At 45.5% G+C, this 23,475-nt stretch overlaps 2 protein-coding genes and 1 long non-coding RNA gene across 13 annotated transcripts in view; 1 reads left to right on the forward strand and 2 right to left on the reverse strand.

Moving 5' to 3' along the window:
- LOC148055915 (uncharacterized) overlaps window positions 1–9,774 on the reverse strand; it is a 29,444-nt gene extending 19,670 nt beyond the window's left edge. Inside the window, exons 1-6 of one of the 10 annotated variants that reach the window (XR_015704556.1) lie at window positions 9,640–9,763; window positions 7,577–7,771; window positions 3,605–3,728; window positions 3,083–3,257; window positions 2,483–2,572; window positions 2,332–2,392 (exon numbers count right to left, since the gene is read on the reverse strand). This is a non-coding gene — a long non-coding RNA (uncharacterized LOC148055915). Of the gene's footprint in view, window positions 1–1,963; window positions 2,145–2,331; window positions 2,393–2,482; window positions 2,585–3,082; window positions 3,258–3,604; window positions 3,729–4,131; window positions 4,375–7,576; window positions 7,772–9,607 lie in introns of those variants that run through there. The other 9 variants (XR_015704550.1, XR_015704552.1, XR_015704555.1 and 6 more) reach the window with 9 other exon arrangements.
- Window positions 9,775–9,888: 114 nt separating this feature from the next.
- MTIF3 (mitochondrial translational initiation factor 3) lies at window positions 9,889–16,510 on the forward strand. Of its 2 annotated transcripts, none has more exons than XM_087756291.1 (4): window positions 9,889–10,049; window positions 13,180–13,643; window positions 14,855–15,000; window positions 16,298–16,510. In XM_087756291.1, the coding sequence occupies exons 2-4, from the start codon at window positions 13,181–13,183 to the stop codon at window positions 16,508–16,510; spliced, it is 822 nt and encodes a 273-aa protein (XP_087612417.1). In that variant the 5' UTR covers window positions 9,889–10,049; window position 13,180. The 2 variants fall into 2 exon arrangements, with proteins under 2 accessions (XP_087612417.1, XP_087612418.1); XM_087756292.1 differs by lacking the exon at window positions 9,889–10,049 and adding an exon at window positions 10,093–10,531.
- Window positions 16,495–21,791, reverse strand: GTF3A (general transcription factor IIIA). Its single transcript, XM_087758762.1, has 9 exons — window positions 21,591–21,791; window positions 21,107–21,207; window positions 20,480–20,576; window positions 20,200–20,288; window positions 19,168–19,241; window positions 17,867–17,950; window positions 17,224–17,453; window positions 17,072–17,131; window positions 16,495–16,798 (listed from the first exon to the last, which is right to left on the reverse strand). The coding sequence occupies exons 1-9, from the start codon at window positions 21,789–21,791 to the stop codon at window positions 16,637–16,639; spliced, it is 1,098 nt and encodes a 365-aa protein (XP_087614888.1). The 3' UTR covers window positions 16,495–16,636.
- Between the last annotated feature and the right edge of the window lie 1,684 nt (window positions 21,792–23,475).

Raw genomic sequence — 23,475 nt, forward strand, 5'->3', positions numbered from 1 at the left:
TTTTACCCAGACATGAAATAGCTAATAACTCTTTCAGTGGCATGTTGAAACATGTTGGTTCAGATGAAGAAGTTTGAGATTTGGGTGTTAAAAAAATAATTCCAGCTCTGTTCCTCTATTTCCTTGTAAAGAAGTAGACAAACAAGAAACTTCAGTTCCTCTGCGTATGCTAATTCCCTTACTTGTTAGGATCAGGCACAAATTTTCTACTACCTTGAACACGGGGAAACACTATAAAGCTGCAGATTAGTAAATTAAGGTTTTTTTAAGATCCTGTTATGGTCAATAATACTTGCAGAAATTCTTGTTAGTACGTTTTGCAGAATTATTTTCCTTTGACAAATTTAAATAGAATGAATGCACATGAGGCATTACAGCATGAATAAAATCTGCCCAGCCCTTCTAACACCATCTATGTCTGCGAGTTACTTGATCTTAGCTGAATATGGGAATAATTAATTTGATTTCTGAGTACAATTCTATGTGTTAATGCAGAGCTGGTTTCTGAATTTCTTATCAAAACAATTACCTCCTGCTGCTCTTTATAGAAAAAAATATGACTCGTTTCTTGTGGCTCCATCATCCATGTTTAATTTATGTAAATAACTTATGGTCTGATACCATCTAAGTATCACTGGCATATGAATCTAAATAAATACATAAATTGCTTGAAATGTAAAGATGTCTCAGCATAATGAAAGTGGTTTACAATTATTAACAAATAAATTCTCAACCTGCTACCCAAATACAGATTAGTTTATTATGTCTCAAATGGACTGAGCTTGTAGAACTGTAATTGCTTCTAAGAAAATGTATACGTAAGGCCCCAATCCTTCATTAGCATGTAAAAGAGCAGAACCTGAAAATCACGTAGGTCTTGCTGATTCCTGAAGTGATTCACAGCTAAATAAAGCTTTTTTTTTCACCCAATTTGAGTTCATAATCCAAAATTCTGGGTATGCCATTGGGGTAGACGACCCTTTGAGGTCCCTTCCGACGTGAATTATTCTCCGATTCTACACTTCTATCACAAAGTAGTAAATTGTCTTTGAGAGCTGTTCCTCCTGAAGCCAAAAACTTGTTCGTATAACCCTATAGCATGTGCAGGGAGGGCAAAAGGGAAGGGGGAGGGAGGCTATTGGAATTAAACATGAGGCTGATAACACACTGTGGGGTCTGAACATCACCAATGTACGAAGTCTGGGATCAGACAATTTACATGGGACCCTGAAAGCTGGCCTTGCTGTGAGAGGTTTGTTCTGATTCTCTCTGAGAGCATATCTGATATAAAGACAAAAGACAGAGCATTGTAGGAAAGGGTGAAATGCAAAACTGTGGATGATGAGTTTTCCATGTGTCTCCTGGAAAACCCAGCCTGAATTCTGGTTGGAACAGAAGGAGCTGCAAGGGCAAGTATGGATTGGTGTTAATGTTTTGTTGCTGAAGGATGTAGATTTTTTTTTTCGATACAGTAATTTTTTTTTTTTTAAGATGTTGACATCTTGGACCGGATAGAGGAGAATCTATAGGGAAAGCTGATCTTAGAGAACATACTCAGTTTTGCTGAGATCATAGAGCAGAGCCAGTAATGCTGACAGTGGTCCCCATCCTTATGGGGATAAAACAGAGTAGATTTCAGGGGTACGGTACTCTCTAATCAGCTCTGGAGCAGGCTTTGTCCCTAATCTTGGACACATGAACAATGGAGCAAAGTTAAGGAAAAAATATAAAAATGACGAAGATATATAGTGGCATGTTTTGCAATTCAGTTTGACAAAAAAAAGGCACAGTGAAGTACTGAAGCTACCGCTGAGATTTCAGGAAGAAAAAATATGTTACCAATAATTCAGGAAGCATGAAATACTATAAATTTTCTGACAACCCAGGGATCATAATTAATGTTTTTTCATGTTCAAGATGCTACACAAAAAGCAAGCACTTGGGCAGTAAGCAGGAACGCTCAGTCTTTTGAAGGACCTTTATTTTATTAAGGTTACGGGTGAAGCCCTGAGATAACAGGAGAGTCCTGGTGAAGTGGTCAGTGCGGTATTTCTTTATTGTTCATTCAGATTATAGTAGTGCCTAACCCGAGAGCACAGCTCCATTGTGCTGGCATACTCCACACATATAGTTAGGGAAAGACCCTGCAAAGAAAAAGCGAGAGAGATTCTGTCTAAGTGGGCAAAAAGATGAGAGGAGAAGCACAGAGATGAAGTGACTTATCCAAGGTCACAGGGCATGTCAGTGGCAGCACTGCAGTCAAAACTCACATCTCCTGACTCCCAAGCCAAGAATCACCCACCCAACACAAGCACGGGGCAAAAGATGTACCTGAAATTTAGGCTATATGAATCCAGGGCTCCTTGGGCTGCTGTAACTCTTCTCTGCTGCTCTATCATTAAAAGCAAGCCATGATCAGTGACTTGTAACAATCAAATAACCTTGCTTTGGTGTGTCTGCAGCCATCACCCGCACAACTTACTTTGCAATTCTCCTCCCCAAGCTTCCACTCCGCCTGGACCGTTTGATGCCTGCTGCCTTTGTGAAGCTTTTGAAATTAATGCTTTAAAGCCTGTGAGAGCAGCTCAGAAGGAAAAAAAAATGTCAGTTTTACATTTTTAAAAAGATGCTCTTATTCTCCTCACAGCTGAGTTTGGTGGCAGCTCATGAGCAGAATAGTAAGTGGGAGTTTTTGTTGTGTTTTCCCAGGCCAGTTTGTCTGGGCTGTGGACAGCCATACTTTTTTTTCATTTGTTTTTTGCTGCAGTCAGGCCATAGGAAGTCACCTGCTGAGCAGAGGCTGCCCCTGTGCGTGTGTGGACCAGAGAGGATACACAGCCCTCAGCAATTTGAGCCGGATCGTGCCATTTTCCCCATCTTTAGGGACAGAGAAGGCCCCATATTTCTCCAGCTCCCTACTCCCCTTCTCTAGTCCTTTGCCAGTCAAGTGTCTATATACATGTCTATACAACATGCCAGTACAAATACTTCTATCTGTGAGCTGAACAGACTTTCTCCAGATCTGCTAGCCATCTCATAGGGAAGAATTTAGTCTACAACAACAAAAAAAGTTCATACTAACTGATTTCAGAAAGAATCCTCCCAGAACTGTCAAAGTGGTGACATGCATCTCAAAGGACTAATTTAGCTCTCTGGAGAGCAAAATCAGCTCTCAGTCACACAGCCGGGAATCCAGTGCAAGTCTGAGTTAACACAACAGCAAGTTTGTTTGAAGTTTCAAGACTTGGTCATGCAGACTGCAAAGACACCACAAATCAGATTAAATTTCTCCTCTCAGTGAACAAAAGTTGTCCCAAGAACAGTGAAATAACTGCTACTTGAATGGTCAAGGTTTGTGTTGTCTCTCAGTTCCCACTGTAATAATTTCTGCCATTCTTCCTATCGCCTACAACAGCCCTACAACATCAAATACCAAAACTAAAGATATCAATATTCCCCCAGCATGCCCCCTCAAAATGTCCTAGTTCTCCCATCTCTAAATCCCCCACTGCAGCACTCCCTCATCCTTTCACATCCCCTACGCAGCTCCCTGGGTGGCTGGTGAGGCACAAAGCCCCACGTACCATAGCTGATCTGATGGTACCTGTGTGTTAACGGGGCAGTCCGCACACACGCGCGCTGTCTGGTCAACTGGATGAACTCTTGTGCCAGAACAAGACAGTAATTTGAGGGTCTCTCCTCTGTTTAATCATCAATTTTCACAAAACCTGTTAGAAATATATAAATATTAATAGTTATTATAAATGTACAGTATCTTTGAGGCTCCTCTTTTACCAAATTGGGCTGAAGTGTCCAAGACGTTAAAACTGTGCTGAGAGAACTTGAAGACAGACAGATGGGTAGGAAGACAGGATGATCACATAAGCTTTTTTTTCTTTAGGAAAACACCCTAAAAAGAAAAAAAACCCAAACCTTCCAAAATGCATAGTCTGTACTGACGAATTATTATCAGATGTAATTAAATTCTATTTTCAGATCTGAGTTCTTTACTTTGCATCATGATAAAACAAAACAAAAAAAAGCAGTAATTTTATCAATTCATTTTGAAGAAAAGACTGATTGGCAGAAGATGTGCTATTGTGTATAAACATGTGAAAAATCCTACTCAACTTTTTTCTTAATATTATTTTTCTTCAGTAGTTTTCAGAAAGATTTATTCTTCATCTTTGCATTCCAAGAAGCTGAATGAGAACTTCGTGGTGGAGCTACCCACCAAGTGCATTTTGTAGTTTGTGCTTCTTCACTAAATTGGCAGAAAAAAAACCCCCAAGAACTAGCATCATGCATTATACGCTAAAAAATCTTGAAGGGAGACGGCGAAGACCGTTGTTAAGGGCATTTGCCTTTCATCATCTTTAGAGGGAGATAAAAAAGAAAATAAGATTACCTTGGGAAAAAATACATACAAAACCAGTCAGATTGTAAAGCCTCCAATAAAACACTACTCTTGGCAAGTTACACGGGGGGGGGGGGGGGGCGGGAAAAAGCAGCTCCTCTGTCCGTAATGTGTATTTTTTTTAACATTTACAAATTATTTTTGACTTAGCCACGCAGGGAGCCTACTTTCAACCCTCAATTTGAAAATCATGGAGGCTTTATAAAGTCTTCCACCTGCATCTCTTTTTTGCATCACAGTTCTTTATCCTCTAAAGGATGAAAACCCTGCCATATAAAAACTTTGTTAAGCTGTCACTATCAATAGAGTAAAAAAAAATAATGGTTGACAAAGAAGAAACAAATTGCATCTTCGAATAAGTTTCCTTCATGCTCTTGTTAAAAGCTATAACCTCTGATGTTAACTAAATTTAACCCATTCTGACCCTTGAGGTGGCCCTTAACCTTTTCTTTATTCTGCTTCCTGTGGTTGCTGAAGAAAACTGGCCCAGTCATTGGAAAAGCGCTCTCTGTTGCACACAAAGCCCCAGCCTCGCTGCTAGTCTGTCAGGAGGGATAGAATAGACGGGGAGGTCAGCACCTGTGCTGAGAAGCAGGTGACAGGGAACTGCTTGGACCATTCTAGGGCAAGTTGTAATAGTTTCTACCCTTTAAATATCACACTGTAGTTTCGGGTATTCAAGGCAGCGAAGTTCACGTTTTCTTTGTGAATGCAGACTTTAAACAAATTAATCTATTGCTGTTCAACTGACTGTAAAATTAGTAGATTTACTGTTGCAAAAAAAAAAAAAGGGGGGGGGGGGGGAGCTTTCACTTCCACTTTAATAAGGTCATGGATGTGTCCTAGGCTGCCAACAAAAGCAGCTTTTAAAGTCTTCGCAGCTGAACCCAGCAACTTGCAAAGGCTGCAGAACAATGTCTTAGATGTACAGTGGAAACTCCTCTCCCTACAGTCAAGATGTAAAACTAGACAGTTAAAAAACTTTCTACACTGGGAAGTTTTAACTTTAATTGTGTCTCGCGCCAGGGACCCACGGGCTTGCTTTACGATTAACATTTTAATAAATTCAGTCAGCCCTGCTTTTCAGGGAGCAAAATCACTTCTTTGCTGGGATTCAGTAAATCAGCCCAAGCAATTTAACGGCAGAGCATGCATCTTCAAAAGATTTGGTTTAATTCCTGTAACAGGGGCAGATCTCAGAAACCAAACAAAACTTCAGCTGTTTCAACTTCATTCGTATATTCTGCACAGGGCATCAGTTAGCAGTGACCGTTTACCACTCAACAGAATTTTTGGGTTTGCTTTAATTTTTTGCTGTCTCTTGGTAGAATAAAATAGAGAAGTGTGTGTAGGAAGCAACTTTCAAAAGCTGGGGATGGAAGGGGAGTAAATGAGCTACTGCAGAATCCAGGAATCTGGACTTACTACAGCCCCAGAATTTCTGCATCCTTTAAATACGTGTTTACCCTGACATGGTCTCTGCCATATGGCAATGCTCAGCACAAGGGAGTTTTTCATCTGAGTTATGTACGACAGTCTTTTATAAACACTAACGGGAAAAGGAATACTAAGGCGTGCACAGGGGAGGCTGCGGCCCCTCTCTGAACCCGGGGACTGCAGAACCACACGGCCATGGTTACAACTCAAAGAAGGTGGAGGTGAGCCATGCCAGCTGCTGCTAAAGAGCAGGGGTGGGGAGGAGAAAGAGCCTCTCTCCAAGTCTTCCCCAAAGCTTCCCCGCCAAAACGCCCTCCGAAGGAGGGAATTATACAGAAAAACAGGAAAAAGGAGATGCACAGGGTAAGTGGCCCTCCAGATGCTCATACTTTTGCAAGCACAAGTGTGCAGGAGACTAATCACAGACTTAGTAAGAAGACTGAAAAAAAATGCTGTCCCACCCGCTGCCACTGGTCTATGACCAAGAGCCCCAGGCATTGCATAAACCCAACAATATAAATAATAAATTACTGGTGATCTTGTTTGGCAATTGAATTTTTTTTGACCAGATATTGAGAACTACAGCTCCAGTTTAGAAAGCAGCAAGATGTTTACTGTGGACCAAAGTTAAGACCTGTCCTCCACCCAGAGCCAGCAGGTATGAGCTCCTCGCAGGTGTAAGGCACTTCAGCAGCTTGCTTCCTCCTCCCACAAAATGAATGATGGGAGTTTGAATGAAAGTAAACTAGGGCCTTGCGTCTCTCGGTGAGCACTTCGTCATCCAGCTACGGGCGTTCTCGCTCTCTGCTGGGCATGACAAGCAGCTTACTGTACCCAGAACGAATAGCTTTAGGGAGAGATCAACGCCAAAACACAGAAGGACTGGAACCAGATTCCATCATCCTCGGGGGACAATCAATCAAACCGTCCCCCACAGATCAGTTGTGAATGTGGAGGAAGCTTCCCAGTAGCATCTTGAGTCTCACATTAATTAATAATATTAATAACATCCACACTGGCAGATCACTACACGGTTCGTGTATGAGGGCGAGAAATCCCTCCATCCACCATCCTTTCTCCTTCTCATATATTTGCATTTTAAATTCTTTGTGGCATGAATTATCTACGGTTTGGCATGAGGTCTAGCAGAACAGGCCTTCATTGGTGCAAAAAATAATAAAGTGAAAGCAATTTTGCTAACCAGCTTGGGAAACTAAATGTCAAGTGCAAAAAATGATGCAGATTTAGGAACTGAAAAACAAATAAATTACTGAAAGTATTGTCAGGGGTGGGCAGAGGATGATGTGCATCAGTCAAAATAGAAGGGAGAAAGTTATTATTAACTGCATTTATTACGATAGTGTCTTTCAAATAATTAAGACTGCAGTCCCACTGTGACAAGCACATATAAAAACACAGCCCCTGGACAATTACAGTGTAAACAGACACGAGACAAAGGACAAGGAGAAAGAGTACAATGAACCCCCAGAAAGATCAAGTTCATCGAGGACAAACAGCATGAGAAGGCTGCACTATTTCTTGGCACACTAAATTCAATTAGAAAGGCATGAAGTAAAACAAACATCAGGTTTAAACTTAACGGAATTAAATAAAGGGAAGATAGAAGGAATGCAAGTTGTATGCTCCAAAGTGCCTTCTTTCATGCAGGTAGTTTTTATGACAGTGAAGAGGATTATTAGCATTATTATTGCTCCTACTAACATTGCTGAAAATCATCTGTCTTATGGGGATGGTTCTCAGAGAGGCAACAGTAGCTAACTGCAAGCTGGGCCGCTGACAAGCTCTCCTCTTATGCATACTGCAGAGCTGAGGATGAAGAAAAAATCTCTCTCTAGGCTTCAGCTCTGCCAAAACTTCCCTTCATGGTTATTCAAATTCCACACTTGACTTCCAGACCTTGAAAAGAGCAGTAAAAACCATTTTTGTCTCGCCTTTTCTTATTGTGGAATATTTTTCTCTCCACAACTGGATACTGTAGAATTTCAATAATTTACGTTTCAAGAGCATCAAACTGAGATCTGGTTTTCTTAGGCACTCTACTGATAGAAGAGATGGCAATCCCTGTTCCCAAAGAGCTTATAACTGTAAAGACATAAAGCCTGAGCGAAATTGAGAAATGAACAAAAGAGACGGATGGGAAAAACAGGCACTATTTGCATAGAATAGGTGAAGCTACAGTTGTCAGCTAGGCTGTTAACACAGCTCACCATCTACTTAGCTAATTCTGTTAATGGCATTTTTCCATATTCATTACGGCAGGCAAGGAGTTTTAATGAGAATAAGGTGCTATGCATGAAGCTGAGATTGTGAATTGATTTAGTAGTTTTCTGGTTTCGCACAGAATTACCACACGACGTCTTCTGTGGAGGTGGAGAGCACACAGCACCGACGGACTTTTTTGCAAGTGCGTACCAAAATGACTGTACCAAAACAACCAGCACGTGCAATTAAACCATTCTAAGACCACAGTTAAGAATAGGAAGCTTTCAAACAAAAAAAAAAAAAAAATGAAGCTCAGATTTTGATTGCATTTCTTTTTCCTAGGCAGGAAGGGGAGAGAGGAAAGAGGGGTCACTTAAGTTACGGCCCAAAGCAAGTAAGTTAAAAAGTCCTGATTTTTTTAAGCAGGAAGGACAATGGGCAAGGCCTCCCTTCCAGCTGCCTCCTATGGCTCCATTTTGTGCCAAATTCTAAACACAAGCAGAGTTTCAGCCCGCGTTGTTCTGGGCTCCAGCCCGGCGGGCCAAACAGCATCCCTCGATAGACACAAACACCTCAGCTCCTGAAAAGCCGCTGCCCCACCAGAACAAGAGAGGAACAGCAAACTCTCACGCTGCTCAGTGCTTTACTCGCTTAGCGGTTTGCTTAGAGCTGGGGACCTAGGGTCTGTACGCGGATTTCAGCTTCCCTGGTTCAAAGGCAGCGTTTTCTACTTCCAGATGGGAAGACGGAGCCTGCAAGGGAAGGCAGAGCCGCCTACCAAAGGCGGCAACAAACGCAGACACCCGACAGCCGTTCGGACGGGCCCGCACGCCGCCGCAAACGCACACGCTGCTGACCCCTGCAGACGCGTCTCTGCACGCACCGCCCGCACCCCGCAGGCACACGCACGGCCGGCACGACCCACGGCACGACCCGCGGCACCACCCGCGGCAGGCCGCCGGCTCCGAGCCAGCCCAGCGGGCGACCCAAGCCCACGGCACGGCCGGTGGCAGCGGCAGGCGCGCAGCCGCACGGTGTGACGCGTTACGGTCCCCAGGCAGGCGCGACGGCGACTCGGGCGCGCAGCCGTGACACAAAACAGGCGCAAAGCGCGCGGCATGCGCATCCTCCCCGCTTGCAGGCTCCCGTGGGAGGCAGCCACGGCGCCAAGCCTGACAGCGTTCAAGAAGCATTTGGACGCCGCCCCCAGGCACACGGTGTGAATTTTGGGGCTGTCCTATGCAGGGACAGGAGCTGGCCTCGACGACCCCCGTGGGCCCCTTCCAACTCGGGACCTTCTGTGATTCTCACAGCCACAAACCACCTCCCTAGGAGCTCAGCCATCCCCTGGCAGCTGTCCTCACGCCCCCACGCAGCTCCCCCAGCGCACAGAGAATCAACCGAAGGGCACAGCTGGGTGGTGGCACGCCCAGGAAACCAACCCCGCAAGGGCCCACGCAGAACCAGACGCACCACACCCACAGCGGCATGGAAACGCGTGAACGCAACAAGAGGAACGCAGATACAGACCAGCGCATGCATCCACAGAGAGACACACACACCCTCTGTACGTGCAAAACCCGCCTGGGCGTGCCCACGGCGTGCACAACGTGCCGACGGCTGCAGAAACAGGCGCGTGGGCAGACAGGCAGGCCCGCACGCAGGCTGCGCGCACACGCAGGGACACGCGCACGCGCACCCCGCCGGCCGCCCCCGTGTAGCAGTCGCACGCGCAAGCAGGTGAGCGCAGGCGTACGGCTGCGGAGGGCTGCGCGCGCGCGGGTGCACAGAGGGCGCGCGGCCCACGCCGGCGCGAGGCACGGGCGCACGCGGGCACGCGCACGCGCGGAGGAGCGGCAAGAGGAAGAGGAAGAGGAGGAGGAGGAGGAGGAAGAGGAAGAGGAAGAGGCGGGTCAGTCCCCGCCCTCCCGGCGGCCCAGGCCGGTCCCTCGGCTGCTGCTGTGGCCGGCAGGTAGGTGAGGGCCGCCCGGCGCGGGGGGAGGGCGCCGCGGGCGGGGCGGCGGCGGGAGGCCCGGCGGCGGGCTCCGTGCAGCGAGCCCCGTGCAGCGAGCCCGCAGCCGCCGCCGCAGGGCCCGCCCGCACCGCCACAGCGCCCCGCCTGCGGGTCACGGCCACCCCGCACAGACAGGCGGTGGCCGCCCCGGCACGCAGAGGACAGCACACGCCAGCAGCTGCCGCAGATGCGGACCCTCTCCCGGGCCGGCCGGCGGCAGCTGCCGGCGCCGCAGCGCTCACGGGAGCAGCAGAGCGCGTCCTGCCGGTGCAGCCGCTGCTTCCCCCGCAGATCCCGGCCTGCGGGCAGCCGGCCTGCGCAGCGGAACTCCCAGCGAAGTCGGCCGGCCCGGCTGGGGCACCGGCTGCGGCACGGGCGGGAACGCACGAAGCAAAGTGCGCTCCCGCGCCGTTGTATGGAGAAAAGCCCTTCTGTAAAAGGTCATTTTCTTCCTCAGACAGCTGAGGCAGGATTTATTACATTTAAATGGCAACAGAGAACGAAGGAGAAGAAAAGCAAACCCATGTATTTAGCAGATCAAGGCTAACGTTTCTTTAAAATAAACTATTACTCCGTTGCTGTGATACTATTACTTAGTTTCAGAAGTCAGTAACTGACAAAGGTGAGCCAGGCTCCTCTGAATGCAAGATAAATTTAATTACAGTATTTTATAATGCGCCAGTGACACCCAGATTACAGTCTGTAAGTCTGCAGTGCACACTCTGCAGCTGGTTTACGAAACCATTTTAAAAATAAGGACTTCGGGGCTTTTGTGTGGCCACACTGATGCCGCGCAAAGACGCTTGCGTGTTGGCAGCGGGGGTTTAGTTGTAGGGCCATCGCCCCCGCCGCGAAGAAGCTGTGTTTCCCGGGGCCGTGGCTCTGGTCCGGACTCAGCGTGCCGAGAAGGCAGGGTGGCTCTCCTGGCGGATTTTGGACTCTGCTGTGCCCTGTGGCTAGCTGAGCGCAGGGTCCTGCTGTAGCACACAGCCGGGTCAGACTGCCCTCTTTACCAACAGGTCCGGTACCTCTTCAAGCAGTCTCTGTCGGCTTTGTCCCTACTGCTAAAATTTGAAATCTGTCCTAGGCTTTGAAATTTACCCATTTTCAGGCTAAATTTATTCACAGGCCGGTCATTTTACTTGTTCCTGGGCTAAGACTGCTTATATAGAATTGTAAATAGTTCCTTATCCTTGCTGATTGTTTCTATCCTCCCTCTGTATACATATGGACATGCGACACGTTTACACAATGTCATGCACACATATATGTATGCATGTATATATTTATAGAGTGGAGTCACATTCCTTCCTAGGCAAAACAAGTCACACTCTTGCCAACTCCTCTGCTATGACCCGTTTTTGGTTTCCTCTGTCATCTTTGCCTTTTCCTGTATTTGCTGCCTTTTGAACATGGAATACCAAAACTGCAGATAATACTCCACAGTTTGCTCTTTATTTCTAAAGTTTCTTTATTTCTAAAGTTTTTGCAGCTGTTACAAAATGGCCGATTTCTGAAGTGTTGAACAAAATGCAAATAATGGTCAGGTGCACCAAAACTGCCAGGGGGATTCCATGAACCAGGGAAGAATGGGGAAAAAATTCTAATGGAAGGAATGTCCCAAAGATCGGTTTCACTAGTCTTCGTATTCCAAGCACTGGTGTATTTCAAGGCTTGTTTTGAAAGTCTGTAGCTTCATGAGTACCATGGCAGGATAGATGTCTGTAACAATTTATTTAAATTTTAATTTGCAAGTGGGGATCTTAGGCATATGAATGTGTTGCTTATTTTCCAGTCCATGTATTGCAGGCAAGTCTTATCCGTGTCTCTATTTTTCTCTTTTTTTCCCCACAAGCTTTTTTCACCATTCAAGAAGATCATTATCGGTGGTTTTATTAGGTGGTTGGGGTGGAATGTCTACAGTAAATTGCACTTTCCAAACAATTAATGCTACTTAGGTGCATGCTTTCTGTATGTAAGAAATCTAAATAGTTTTGATAACTGGAAAAAATCAGCTCCCTATAAATAGGAATGTGCCACCCTAAATTTAATGTTTGTGAAAAACTGGGAAAGTCAATCGATACTTTAAATGTCTGATATAATAGGTTTAAAATTAAGGCACTGTTTTCACTTGAAGCATGGCTGAATCTGTGGAACTTGAGCTTAAAAAAGACAGTGAGGACACTTTCTTTTTTTCCTAAGGTTACCGAAATGATATTAGTGCTTAATCCATACAAGACCAAATAACTAGCTGGATTACTTCCACAAAATGATGCTTGGAAAACTGAGAAAAATACACAAGTGGGGGTCAGTGCTGTGAGAAGCAAGTTGCATGCTACCTATGGAAGAGTTTTCAACCCTCAGATGAACCATATTTTCAAGTACAGTAATGGTCACTTTGTCATGTTTTAATGCCAAGGTGAAGATTTTGCATGGCAGTCCTACTCTGTACGGTCAAGGCTTTTAAATTCCAAAACCTTACAAAGCATAAAAAAGCCAGGCTGTAGATGTTGGGATGGCTGCTGACGGGCGTTGCACAAATCACCACTTTCTTCACTATGTGATTAGGGTGGTTCTGAATTAACGTGGCTTAAATGAAACGATTTCCAAAGAAGAGTATTGAACCAGGAAGAAAGTCCTAGTGCTAGATACTTCATTAAAAAAATCTGGACTGAAAATATTAAGTGTGACATGCCTTTTTATTTGACAGCAAATTCTCCCTCTTAACCACTGGCTAATCTCTCTATGCACAAAAAAGCTGTGTAAGAGTGGATACTCTTGTGAGGAGAAATGAACTAGAAGGTTTGGATTCTTTAAAGGAGTTTAGGCTCAAATTTTAAAAGACTGAAGATAACATTAACTCTTCATAAATTTTGTTCCTTTGCCAGATTTTCTCTCTGGATTAAAGCCCTCTGTTACTGTAAAATTACTGTTGATTGTTCATTCTGTATAGCAACGCCATGCATCTTTTTGAAAGAGTAGTTTTGAGGACTAGGGTTTGCTGAACTGGAGTCAAGTCTTTCTAATATAACTGGAAGAATCTGACTGATGGGGCTAACTTGTTTTTTCTTCTTCCTTGTTTCCTCAGAATGACTACCTTTTGTGTGATGAAACTTTTGTGTCAAGCAACCAGAAATGAGAATAGATATGCAGAAAGATTCTTTGGTACTCTTCTGACACAAACGCCACAAAAGAGGGCCTTTCCTCCATTCTGGATGGTGGTACCTGACCCTAGAAAGTCAACTGTGTTTGGACTTACTCAACCATTTTGTACAGCTGAAAAATCTCAAACACAACCAAAAAAGAAAGCAGCATTTGGAAGCGTTGGGCGAAGAATCCCCTATCGGATTTTGCACTTAATCAACCAGGATGGAGAGAGCTTAGGAAATATGCACCGAGCAGAGGCACTCAAACTTATGGATCAGCATGACCTGAAACTAGTTCTCCTTCAAGAGAATGCAGAACCTCCTGTATACAGACTGATGAGTGGGCAGCAGATTCATGAAGAACAGCTTAAACGTGCAGAGAAGAAAAAAGCAAGTCCAAAACCGGGTATGTACATTGTTGACACTACAACACCGAGCACTTTGCAAAATGCTGCGTTAAAATTGGTTTCAGGAGATGAAATCCTCTTACTTGCATTTGTGTAAATCCAAAGCAATGTCACTGCAGTCCACGCTATTAAGGATTTGCAGTGGTGAAAATAAAATTTCGGATTAGTCTAGTCTTCCACAGAGAAGCCTTCTATTGCCTTCTCAGGATTTACTATTTTGGCATCTGCTAGCTTTTTTTTTTTTTTTAATCTATTTTTATTTAAGTGAATATAACTAGACTCTGGTTCCATGAGACTCACTGAATTTCTGTTCTTTTACTAAGGCGTGAAGTAACAGGCAGTTTTTACAAAAAGAGCACCAGAAACACCAATATAATTTTGTCACCAGTAGTCATTCCTAGCTTGCTGCTAGGAAGACGAAGTCTGGAGCCCTTTCTTGTACAACGAGAAGGAGAACAACTTTTTCAATATTGAACACTTTTCAGTGCTTTTTTCTTAAGTCAGCCTGCTCCGGCAGTTTAACAAACTGAGTTTGGCAAAGAGGTGTTGGAAAAGGTATCTGACCTTGTGTCCTCTTTTCTTACCCTCAGGCTAATGAAGGTATGTGTGCTTTGGGTAGAGTTCTGATTTTACAGAAGAGCACTATTGTGGTAGTGAGTTTTTCTGTTCAAGAAACTACAAAGATTATTCAAATGCTAACTACTTTAGAGAATCTTTAAGGAGAAAGAGACCATAGATTGTTCAAATATATTACAGGACATCATACTTCCAGTTGAACATTGCACTTCACCATTCAAGAAAATGGGCTTGAGATGAAGAGATGACTAACTTCAAAGTTTTACATTCAACTATACTGTGTATCAATGCTTACCGGTTTATCTTTGTTAGACTTGCATTGTGGGTGGTATGAACAAAATTTTAATTAAAATAAAAATACTTTAAGCCTTCTGACCCTGAAGAGACTTCCCCGTCTGTCTCAAACATGCACTCTGTCTCCCAATGTGGCAGTGAGTGTGAGATACCAAGTAGCCACCTCCTAAGGTGAGAGTGGTGCATCCTGAGACAGTGCAATTGGGATGCTCGGTGTATGGGAAAGCAGCACGGGGAAAGGGAGTTAAGCAGACAAAGCACCACAGGCTGTTGACAAAGAGCAACTAACGCAGGTTTGTCAGATCTTAAGCCAACACAGTTTTAGTTCTGTTTTAAACAGGGGTGGTTCAGAAGGAGTTATCCTTTTCTTCAGCTATTGCCAAGAACGACTTAGAGACCAAGACTAAACAGATAGCACAGTGGATTGAAAAGAAATACCATGTTAAAGTTACCATCCGGCAAGCAAAAGACAGCAATACAGACATGGTAAGTGGGCTCCTGAAAACTGGACCAATCAATTTCATGAAGCAGGTGTACTTGTATTAACTTCCACTGTTCAGTACTACCATTTTTACTTAATATATCATGCACCGATAAAATAAGCAAAGGTCTAGGTCCCACGAACATAATGGTTGCCCCACCTCAAGCTGCATCTGTTCAAACATTGCAGTTCTAGAAAAATAGTCCCATGGAGACAATTCAAATACCATGCTTTCTTAAGAATGCCGTTATAATGCTGGCTTTAACAGCAGAGTCTAAGCAGTTCCTACTCCTTTGCAGCATCACCTTATTAACTGGGCTGGTGAAATTTTCCTGTCTATCCTTTAAGCCAGCCCACTCACTGAAAAGTTTAACACTAAGGTTTAAAAAAAACTCTGCTGTATTTTAGCTGGATTATTTCAATAACCTAACCGCTCTTCTGAAGATCCATTTGTGCAACTTGTGGCCAAAGTTAGTCTTCCACTGCTGTGTGGAAAACTACTGGAATGATGTTCCGAGACCGGCAAAGTAAACATCTCTAAAGATGTTAGCGAGCTGGCGGCAACTTACTGGTATAATTGTAGGGCCTTGAGACTTGTCTTCACTGTCATTTGCACAAATGGCTTTTTTTATAAAGATTCCATGTAGATTTTTTTTTTTCTTTTAATGTGTATAGTGCATTAGGTTTCCTTGATGAGTCTCTCTACTAAATTGCTGGAAAAAAATGTGGTAGCACTTCATCTAAAAGGAACAAAACTTTTTATAGGAAGTTGAATTCACAGGGAGGAGGTAGCAAGAGGAAGAACTGGATATGCAAGGGAGCAGAACATTTCATGACACAGTCCAGATTTAAAAGCTTAATTATGAGTTTAAGAGTTCAGCTTGTTATATGAATGCACTGTATCACTCAGTGCAATACTACCACTTTCTGCTAACCTTAGAACAATACTGCCCCTTAAGAGGAGAACCCCAAAATAATATGCCCAAATCTAGTGGAAGAGGAGGGTGGGGAGGAGTCAGACACAGTTGTAATCACTTTCACAGACACCTTTAAACCTAAGGAATTCAACCTAAGTGTTAGGAAATGGCTTAATCCCTCTGGTGACTTTCCTCAACCTGCTTATGAGTAAAGAACAAATGATTAGGAAAGGACAAACTGAACTGCTCAAACCAGGACTAGCAACTAGCTTGTTACAGCTAATAGATAAACCACAAACAGGAGACAGTGTCATTACAAAACAGCCCGAAATATTTTTCTACCTATGTTTGTACATTTAGTCCCTATTTTGCTGCTTCTTTTCAGCTCGTGCTTTTTGAGCAGATTTTGGAGACTGTCTCTGAGAAAGCCACTTATCTTTCCAAGCCAAAAGTTACTAGAGAAGGAGTGAGCACCTGTATTTTGAGACACATGTCTGACAAAGAGTTGAAAGCATACCAGAAGATGGAAAACCAGAAAAACAGTACAGTAAGGAAAGATGAAAATGAAGAGCTGAAGCCAAGTGAGTTGCATCAGTGACTTTATGAAGACGTGTAAACAGTATTAATCTCTTATTAAAAAAAAAAAAAAAGAATATAAACTTAATAAAGTTATTGTTGAGCTTTACAGTGCTCATTCCATGAAGAAAGTTGTCTCAGTTAACCTTTACTGCAAAGTCAGAATTTCAACAGTTGGTATTTCATTTTCCATGGGCTTATCCATTGCCTTGCTTTCTGTCACAACCACATCCTTTCCTGGCTGTGTTTTAGGAGGAATGTAGCCGCTCAGACGAGAGGCTAAGCTCCTCTTAGGACGAGAACGCTTTGCCTGGCAGAAATAAATCCAGAATTAGCAATTTAACGTATCTGTGGAGCAAAGACTGCTACAGGGGGGTGGGGGTGGGGCGGGGAGGAAGAAGAAATTAATTACTAGGCTAGCACTGCTTTATTTAAAGGACCTTCAGAAATTAAGACTCTCCCAAATGAAGTAGATAGCTGGCCTGTTTTCCTGCTCGAAGTCACATTCTAAAACACATCATATTTACCCTCCTCTAAAGTGACAGGGTATGGTTTAGAGGACTTTTTCAAAAGCGTAACTTACTTTCAAGTTCAGCTTTCTCTTTTCAGGATCATGTACAACTGTGTGCCTTGCTAGGCTCTGCTACAGTTACAAAGAGCAGGGGGGAAAAAAAAGTATTAGGTTTATCATTTCAGATTATGTGATTCAAATTAGGACAGTGTAAAAATACATACCTTCATTGCAAACACTCTTCCACAGCCTGGGTAATCACAAGAGAATGGTTTTTTCTCCTCATGGAAAGAGAGGATATGACTTTGAAGGTTAAATACAGTTGTATAAGTTCTCCCACATCCTTCTCTCGGGCATCGGCAGACTTCCCTCTCCACAGCATGCGTTTTTTGATGCTGCTTGAGGTAATCTTTCCGTTTAAAAGTTTTGTAACACTCATTGCAAACTATTGGCTCTGAGTGGGAGAGAGACAGGAAGAGTATAAATTAACAGCTTCTTACAAGGAGCTCAGAATCAAACCCTGGTAGTCCTCTAGAACAATGCTAAAATCCACATGAAATGCAAGGAACTCAGAGACTGGAAGAGAATAATGCAGTATGAATTATCCAGATCCAAAATCCTACATTATACAGTTTCTCATTAACTGGATCACAAAGCAAAGTTAGTATACTGAGCAGCATTTTCATCAGTTAAAGGTCCGGCCAGAGCGACAACCATTTTACCAATAAAGTGTTAGTAAACAAGTTTGTATTGACACAATGACAAGTTGATGAAAGGAGTTCAGCAAGGACTCCTCTTCAAATCAGCAGTTTGTTTCCTGTTTGCATCAAAAGTTAAATTCTATTTACTAAAGCATTTGGAGTTTACCTGTATGACTTTCTTTGTTATGTTTCAGAAGCTCTGTCCAAGTTTTTGCAGTATATGAGCAGTCTTCTTTCTTGCATGCATAGCCTGTTAGACAAGGCAAACGTTTGCAATCACAAAGGTCCTGGCAAACACAGTCCAGTTTTACAAGGGGGAACTCCACTTTCAGCATTTGAAAATTAAAGGCTGGTATTCCTCCTCTCCTCCCATGCTACACAGTATGGGACAAGAGGCAACGAACACAAATTAGAACATGAGAAAATCCTAACAGATTTAAGGAAGAAAACTTATATCACTGACGCAAGGCGTCCAGAGAAGCTGTGGAATCCCCTCCCCTGGAAACACTGAGAACAACTGGACGCAGCCCTCGGCATCCTGGTCTAACTGACCCCGCCTTGAGCAGGGAGCTGGGCCAGATGACCTCCAGAGGTCCTTTCCAGCCTGAAGGATTTTATGAAACTCTGTCTCTCCTTGCTTCAGTAAAACTACTTCCTCACCAGCCATACACTTTCACTCAAATAGATGAAAATAACTGTAATAATATATATTATTTCTATGTAAATATTTGTACTACACATTAAAAACGTAAGATCTTGACCATACAGTAATATTCCTGAGTCTAAAGAGACTCTACCATTCTATCAAGCAGACGGGATGGTTTTTAAACAAACCACAGGAAGTCAGCACTATTTAAGTCCCAGGACGGGGAAGGTCAAACAACTATGAACAAGTCCTTGTCTTAAGAAAGGAACGCAGTACGAATTGCCGATTTTGAATACTCTTCCTAGTCCCTTGGGTTGTTTTTTTTTTTTCCTAGCACTGGAAAGCGGGTTAGCTGTCAACAGTACTGAAAGAATGGATAGGAGTATAGCAGGATTAGCTCAAACATACATGACCACCAACTTTAAAAATGCAAGCCTACATGGTTTTTCCAAGGCTCCATAGGAAATCTGTGGCAGAACTGGCAACTGATCCTAACCTCTGGAGGTCTAGGCTAGTGCCTGAACCATTAGCCCATCTCCAGAAGGTGGATTATTGACAGGGAAGCACATTAGGAGAAGAAATGACAGAAGGAATCCTGAGCCCTGTTCAGCCTGCCACAGGTACACTGTAACTGAACACTGCAATGCCTTGCAATTGTATCCCGTTTGACTATTCAAAACGGGTGTTCTTGTTTTGTCTCCAGATCACTAGGCCCAGAATACTTTCATATCTGTCATACACCCCTGCATACTCTCTGCACTGGAAGAAGTCCTTTTTCCTTTGCTAAAACACAACTGAGGCAAGAAGAAAAATTGTATTACCTTCATGTATCTTCTCGTGCCGCTTTAGTCGACTTGGAGTAGCAAAGTACTTTCCACATCCTTCGTTATTACATCTAGGTATAAAGTACACTGGTTTAATTTCTTTCACTGCATCCGCATATTTTTTCTTCAAGTGAAGAACAATTAAAGTGGACAAAATAATCCAAGTTTCCCCTTGCTTAGAGATCTGTTCTGTGTCCCCCCACCCCTTGTAAAAGTAAATTCCGTAATATGTTTCTCATAGAGGACTCTGATCCCCTCGAGAGTTAAAACTATAGTATGATTTCCACGTATATAGCAGGTTAAGCTTCAGCTAAAAGAATCAAGCCTTATATCCTCCCTACACAGCAGGCTCTTCAAACATAAAAGAGAGAGAGAGAGAGAGAAAGTGGAGGGTTTAAGTGCTTGTACAGATCTAGCAGTCAGAGCAGTAGCAGAGCACTGACAACATTTTTGTGCCTGTCACCCAGCCATACCAGTGCACTTCACTTAAGTGGAACATTCCTGTAAAGTGTGTCCCACCTGTCAGAAATAGAAGACCAAACTTCGCTTTCATCAGATCTATACTGATGTGTCACGTAAATAATGGAGTTGCAACGCGCAGCTTCTCAGACTGGTGTCCAAGCCTCTCACCTTTTTTAAGCTACTACTCACTTCAGTGTTAGCCAAGCCACTGCTTTTTACCGGAAAACAGAGGTAGCTGCATTTTTCATTACCGCGCAAGCTCTTATGCTTGTATTTCGGACTGTGTGAACAAAAAACTGGGTTTTTTTGTTTATTTTTCCTGTGAACCTGTAATAAATCCTAAGAAAATGTCTAGAATGCTAAAGTTACAGAGCACCAAGACTGTTTCTCTAAACAGACTACTGAGCAAAGGACTAGTACAAGAAAGGTACTTGCAGCCACGACTACAAATTCAAGCCAGTTTTTTTTAAATGCCACATCAATGAAAAGGTTGAGAAAAAGGCACTGTTTTCATCCACAGTGTTTAAATGGAATTGTTAAAGTTCATTATTAAAATTATCCACCTACTTGAAGGGAGGTTCATTGGTGTGGTGACATTGATGAACTTTAAGTTGTTGATGTTTCCTGAAAGACTTGTTACAGCCTTCAAAGTCGCACTATTTAGGAAATTAAGTTATCATTAGAAACCAAATAATGACAGCCGAGTCTACATGTGTTTGCTGAAATCCCAGTCACAGTACCTGAACTCATACAAGTACCACATAATAACAAGTTTAAGTATTTCACTAGATGCACAAAAAAGAGCTTATTTAGCCTCCACTTTACAGTATCAAAGGTAATTACTCACCACATATTGCTTTTGCTGATTTTCATGCTTGCGCTCGATGTGCTTCTTTAAATTTGATTTTGTTCCAAATTTCTGATTGCATCCATCAGCTGTGCACCTGCAAACGAACTGCATTTTTTAATATCACTCTCAAACAGCAATTTGTTTCCTAGGCAGATACAGAAATCATTGGACAAAAGGAATACATGAAGAATAACTGAAACTCACAACCCAAATACAAAAATTTGCTTTAGACACAAAAAGCCAGAGGCTACGTTACAATCAAAAGCCACAGGAAAACATATCAGAAGAGATTTTTAATAAAACACATAGGAATTCCTAGCTCCTAATCCATGACATGCATCTATCAAAGCGTGAGTAACAGAAGATAACTGCCCTTCCTTCTTTTAATTCCGTATTCTAGGAGAGATCTGTCCATTCCTTTAAGTATCGGTTATGGATCACTGCCAGATAGGAGGGCTTAGGCTAAGGAGACTCCCCCCCCATCTCACCCTGCGCGCACATTGTTCTGGCAGCACCCACGGTACCAAATCACGCTCGGTACCACCCACGCATCAGTTTTAACCCCCCTTCGGTTCCGTAAGGACAAGCGTAATCCATTTTAAGAGGTGAAAAGCGCGGCCTTACTCGAACGGCTTTTCCCCAGTGTGCGTAAGAAGGTGTCGAGCGCGGTGGAAGTCTCTGGTGAAACCTTTACCGCAGCCTTCGTAATCGCAGACGTACGGCCTCTGCGAGGGAGAGGGAGACCGGGAGAGGGGGTGGCTCAGAGATGACAAACCTCACCTCGGGGGCTCGGCTGTTCCCAGCGGGCCGCCCGCCGCAGGCGGCCCCGGCGGCGGCGCGTCAGGCGCGGCCCCCGCCGCACCCGGGGCATCCCAGGCAGGCTGCCCCCACCCCCGCGGGGGCGACGCCGCCGGGGCCCAGCCCGCCACCCGCCTGCCGGGCCCAGGCCGCCACCCGCCTGCCGGGCCCCGCCACGCCGCCCCTCGCCTCCGTGACACAGAACCTCCCTCCCCCGCCCGCGGGGAGGCCCGAGCGGGGACCCCGCGTCGCCGCTCCGTCAGGCCGTCGCCGCGCTGCCGGCGGCCCAGCAGCGGCCGGCCCGCCTCACCTCGCCCGTGTGCCGGCAGAGGTGGGCGTCCAGCCTCCAGGCCTTGTTGAAGGCGGCGTCGCAGTCGGGGAAGGAGCAGATGAAAGGGCGGGCGGGGAGCGCCCTCCCGCTCCCGCCGCCGCCGCCGCCGCTCCCGCCGCCGCCACCGGGCGAGGGCGCGCGCGCCGCCCCCCCGCCCTCCGCCGCGCTCCCCGCCGCCATGCGGGAGGGCACGTGACCCGCCAGCCCCCTCCCGCCCCCCGTCCCCGCGCCGGCCGTAGCGGGCGGGGCGCCGAACGGGCGCATGCGCGGCCCGGCGGGCGCGGGGGCGGGGGCGGCGGCGGCGGCGGCGGCAGCGGCAGCAGCAGCAGCTGGCGGCCTGCTGCTGCCTGCTGCTGCCTGCCCCTGCCTGCCCCGCCGCGGCCCGGCTGCCGTGCCTCAGCGCGAGGGTGAGGGGCTGTGAGCGGCGCACGGGGCCACGACCTCCTCACCCGGCAGCTGGGTCCCGAAAGCGGCCCGGGGCCGTGGTCCCGTCTGCGTTACCTCATGCGCCAGACGCAGACCCCCTGCTGCCGCCTGGTACGGAGCCCTCCCGCGCACCAGGGCAGGTCGGAGGACGAGGAGGTCAAAAATACCGAGTTGCGGGTTGTAGGGACTCAGGGGCTCTGCTGCCTCCCCGTCGTGGTGTAACCCCAGCCGGCAGCCGAGCCCCGCACAGCCGCCCGCTCACCCCCGCGGTGGGATGCGGGAGCATCGGAAGGTAAAAGTGACAAAACTCGTGGGGTGGGATGAAGACAGTTTAATAATTGACGCAAAATAAAACAGAATACTAGTAATAGTAGTCGTAATGATAGTAATAAAATAATAATAATACAATAATAATCTACAAATCAAGTGATACACTATGCAGTTGCTCACCACATGCCAACCGATGCCCAGCCCATCCCTGAGCAGCGATCACTGCTCCCCAGCCATCTCCCCCCAGTTTATATACTGGGCATGACGGCATATGGTATGGAATAGCCCTGGGGCCAGTCTGGGTCAGCTGTCCTGGCTGTGCCCCCTCCCAGCTTCTGGTGCACCGGGCAGAGCATGGGAAGCTGAGAAGTCCTTGAGCAGTGTAAGCACTGCTTAGCAACAACTACAACATCAGTGTGTTATCTACATTATTCTCATCCTAAATCCAAAACACAGCACTGTACCCGCTACTGGGAAGAAAATGAACGCTATCCCAGCTGAAACCAGGACCTTCCCCGAGAAGCGCTGCATGAGTTCTGCAGGTGCCAGGTCACATCCCAGGGCAAGGTCTTTCCAAGCCGTTTTGGTTTGAGTCCCTGCCCTGCCAGGGGAGAGGATGGGTCTGCATCATGCTGGTTAGACCCAGACATCAGCTTCTGCTGCACACTCCCTACCACCTGCCCCAAAATTCAGGCATTTGCAGCCCAGAGCGGGTGTCTCTGCTGCCCAGGATCCCACGGCAGAGGGGGTCTGTTACCCTGGCCTGTGGTCATGCTGTCTCCCCAGGCTGCCTGAGGTCACAGCTAGGGGAAGAGGACACGGGACTGCACTGAGCTGAGGGGCTCTAGTACCTTGCGCAGCACCTCCCTGGTACCTGACTTGCCATGCTGAGGTATCACAGAATCATTTAGGTTGGAAAGGACCTTTAAGATCATCGGGTCCAACCATTAACCTAGCGCTGCCAAGTCCACCACTAAACCATCTCCCTAAGCACCACATCCACACGTCTTTTAAATACCTCCAGGGATGGGGACTCAACCACTTCCTTCAGCAGCCTGGTCCAGTGCTTGACAGGCCTTTTGGTGGAGAAGTTTTTCCTAATATCCAACCCAAACCTCCCCTGGCGCAACTTGAGGCCGTTTTCTCTTGTCCTATCGCTTGTTACTAG

Source organism: Nipponia nippon, unplaced genomic scaffold (assembly GCF_047370975.1).
Source record: "Nipponia nippon isolate SJK-2023a ecotype South Korea unplaced genomic scaffold, ASM4737097v1 scaffold_2, whole genome shotgun sequence".
Lineage (NCBI taxonomy): Eukaryota > Metazoa > Chordata > Aves > Pelecaniformes > Threskiornithidae > Nipponia > Nipponia nippon.

Coding starts and splice junctions, on each gene's coding strand:
- MTIF3 (XM_087756291.1), top strand. CDS start 13,181: ATGACTACCTTTTGTGTGATGAAACTTTTGTGTCAAGCAACCAGAAAT. Junction 13,644..14,854: donor AAAAGCAAGTCCAAAACCGG/GTATGTACATTG, acceptor TGTTTTAAACAG/GGGTGGTTCAGAAGGAGTTA. Junction 15,001..16,297: donor AAGACAGCAATACAGACATG/GTAAGTGGGCTC, acceptor GCTTCTTTTCAG/CTCGTGCTTTTTGAGCAGAT.
- GTF3A (XM_087758762.1), bottom strand. CDS start 21,791: ATGGCGGCGGGGAGCGCGGCGGAGGGCGGGGGGGCGGCGCGCGCGCCC. Junction 19,242..20,199: donor ACCAATGAACCTCCCTTCAA/GTAGGTGGATAA, acceptor CTTTATACCTAG/ATGTAATAACGAAGGATGTG. Junction 17,454..17,866: donor TAACAAAGAAAGTCATACAG/GTAAACTCCAAA, acceptor TCTCCCACTCAG/AGCCAATAGTTTGCAATGAG.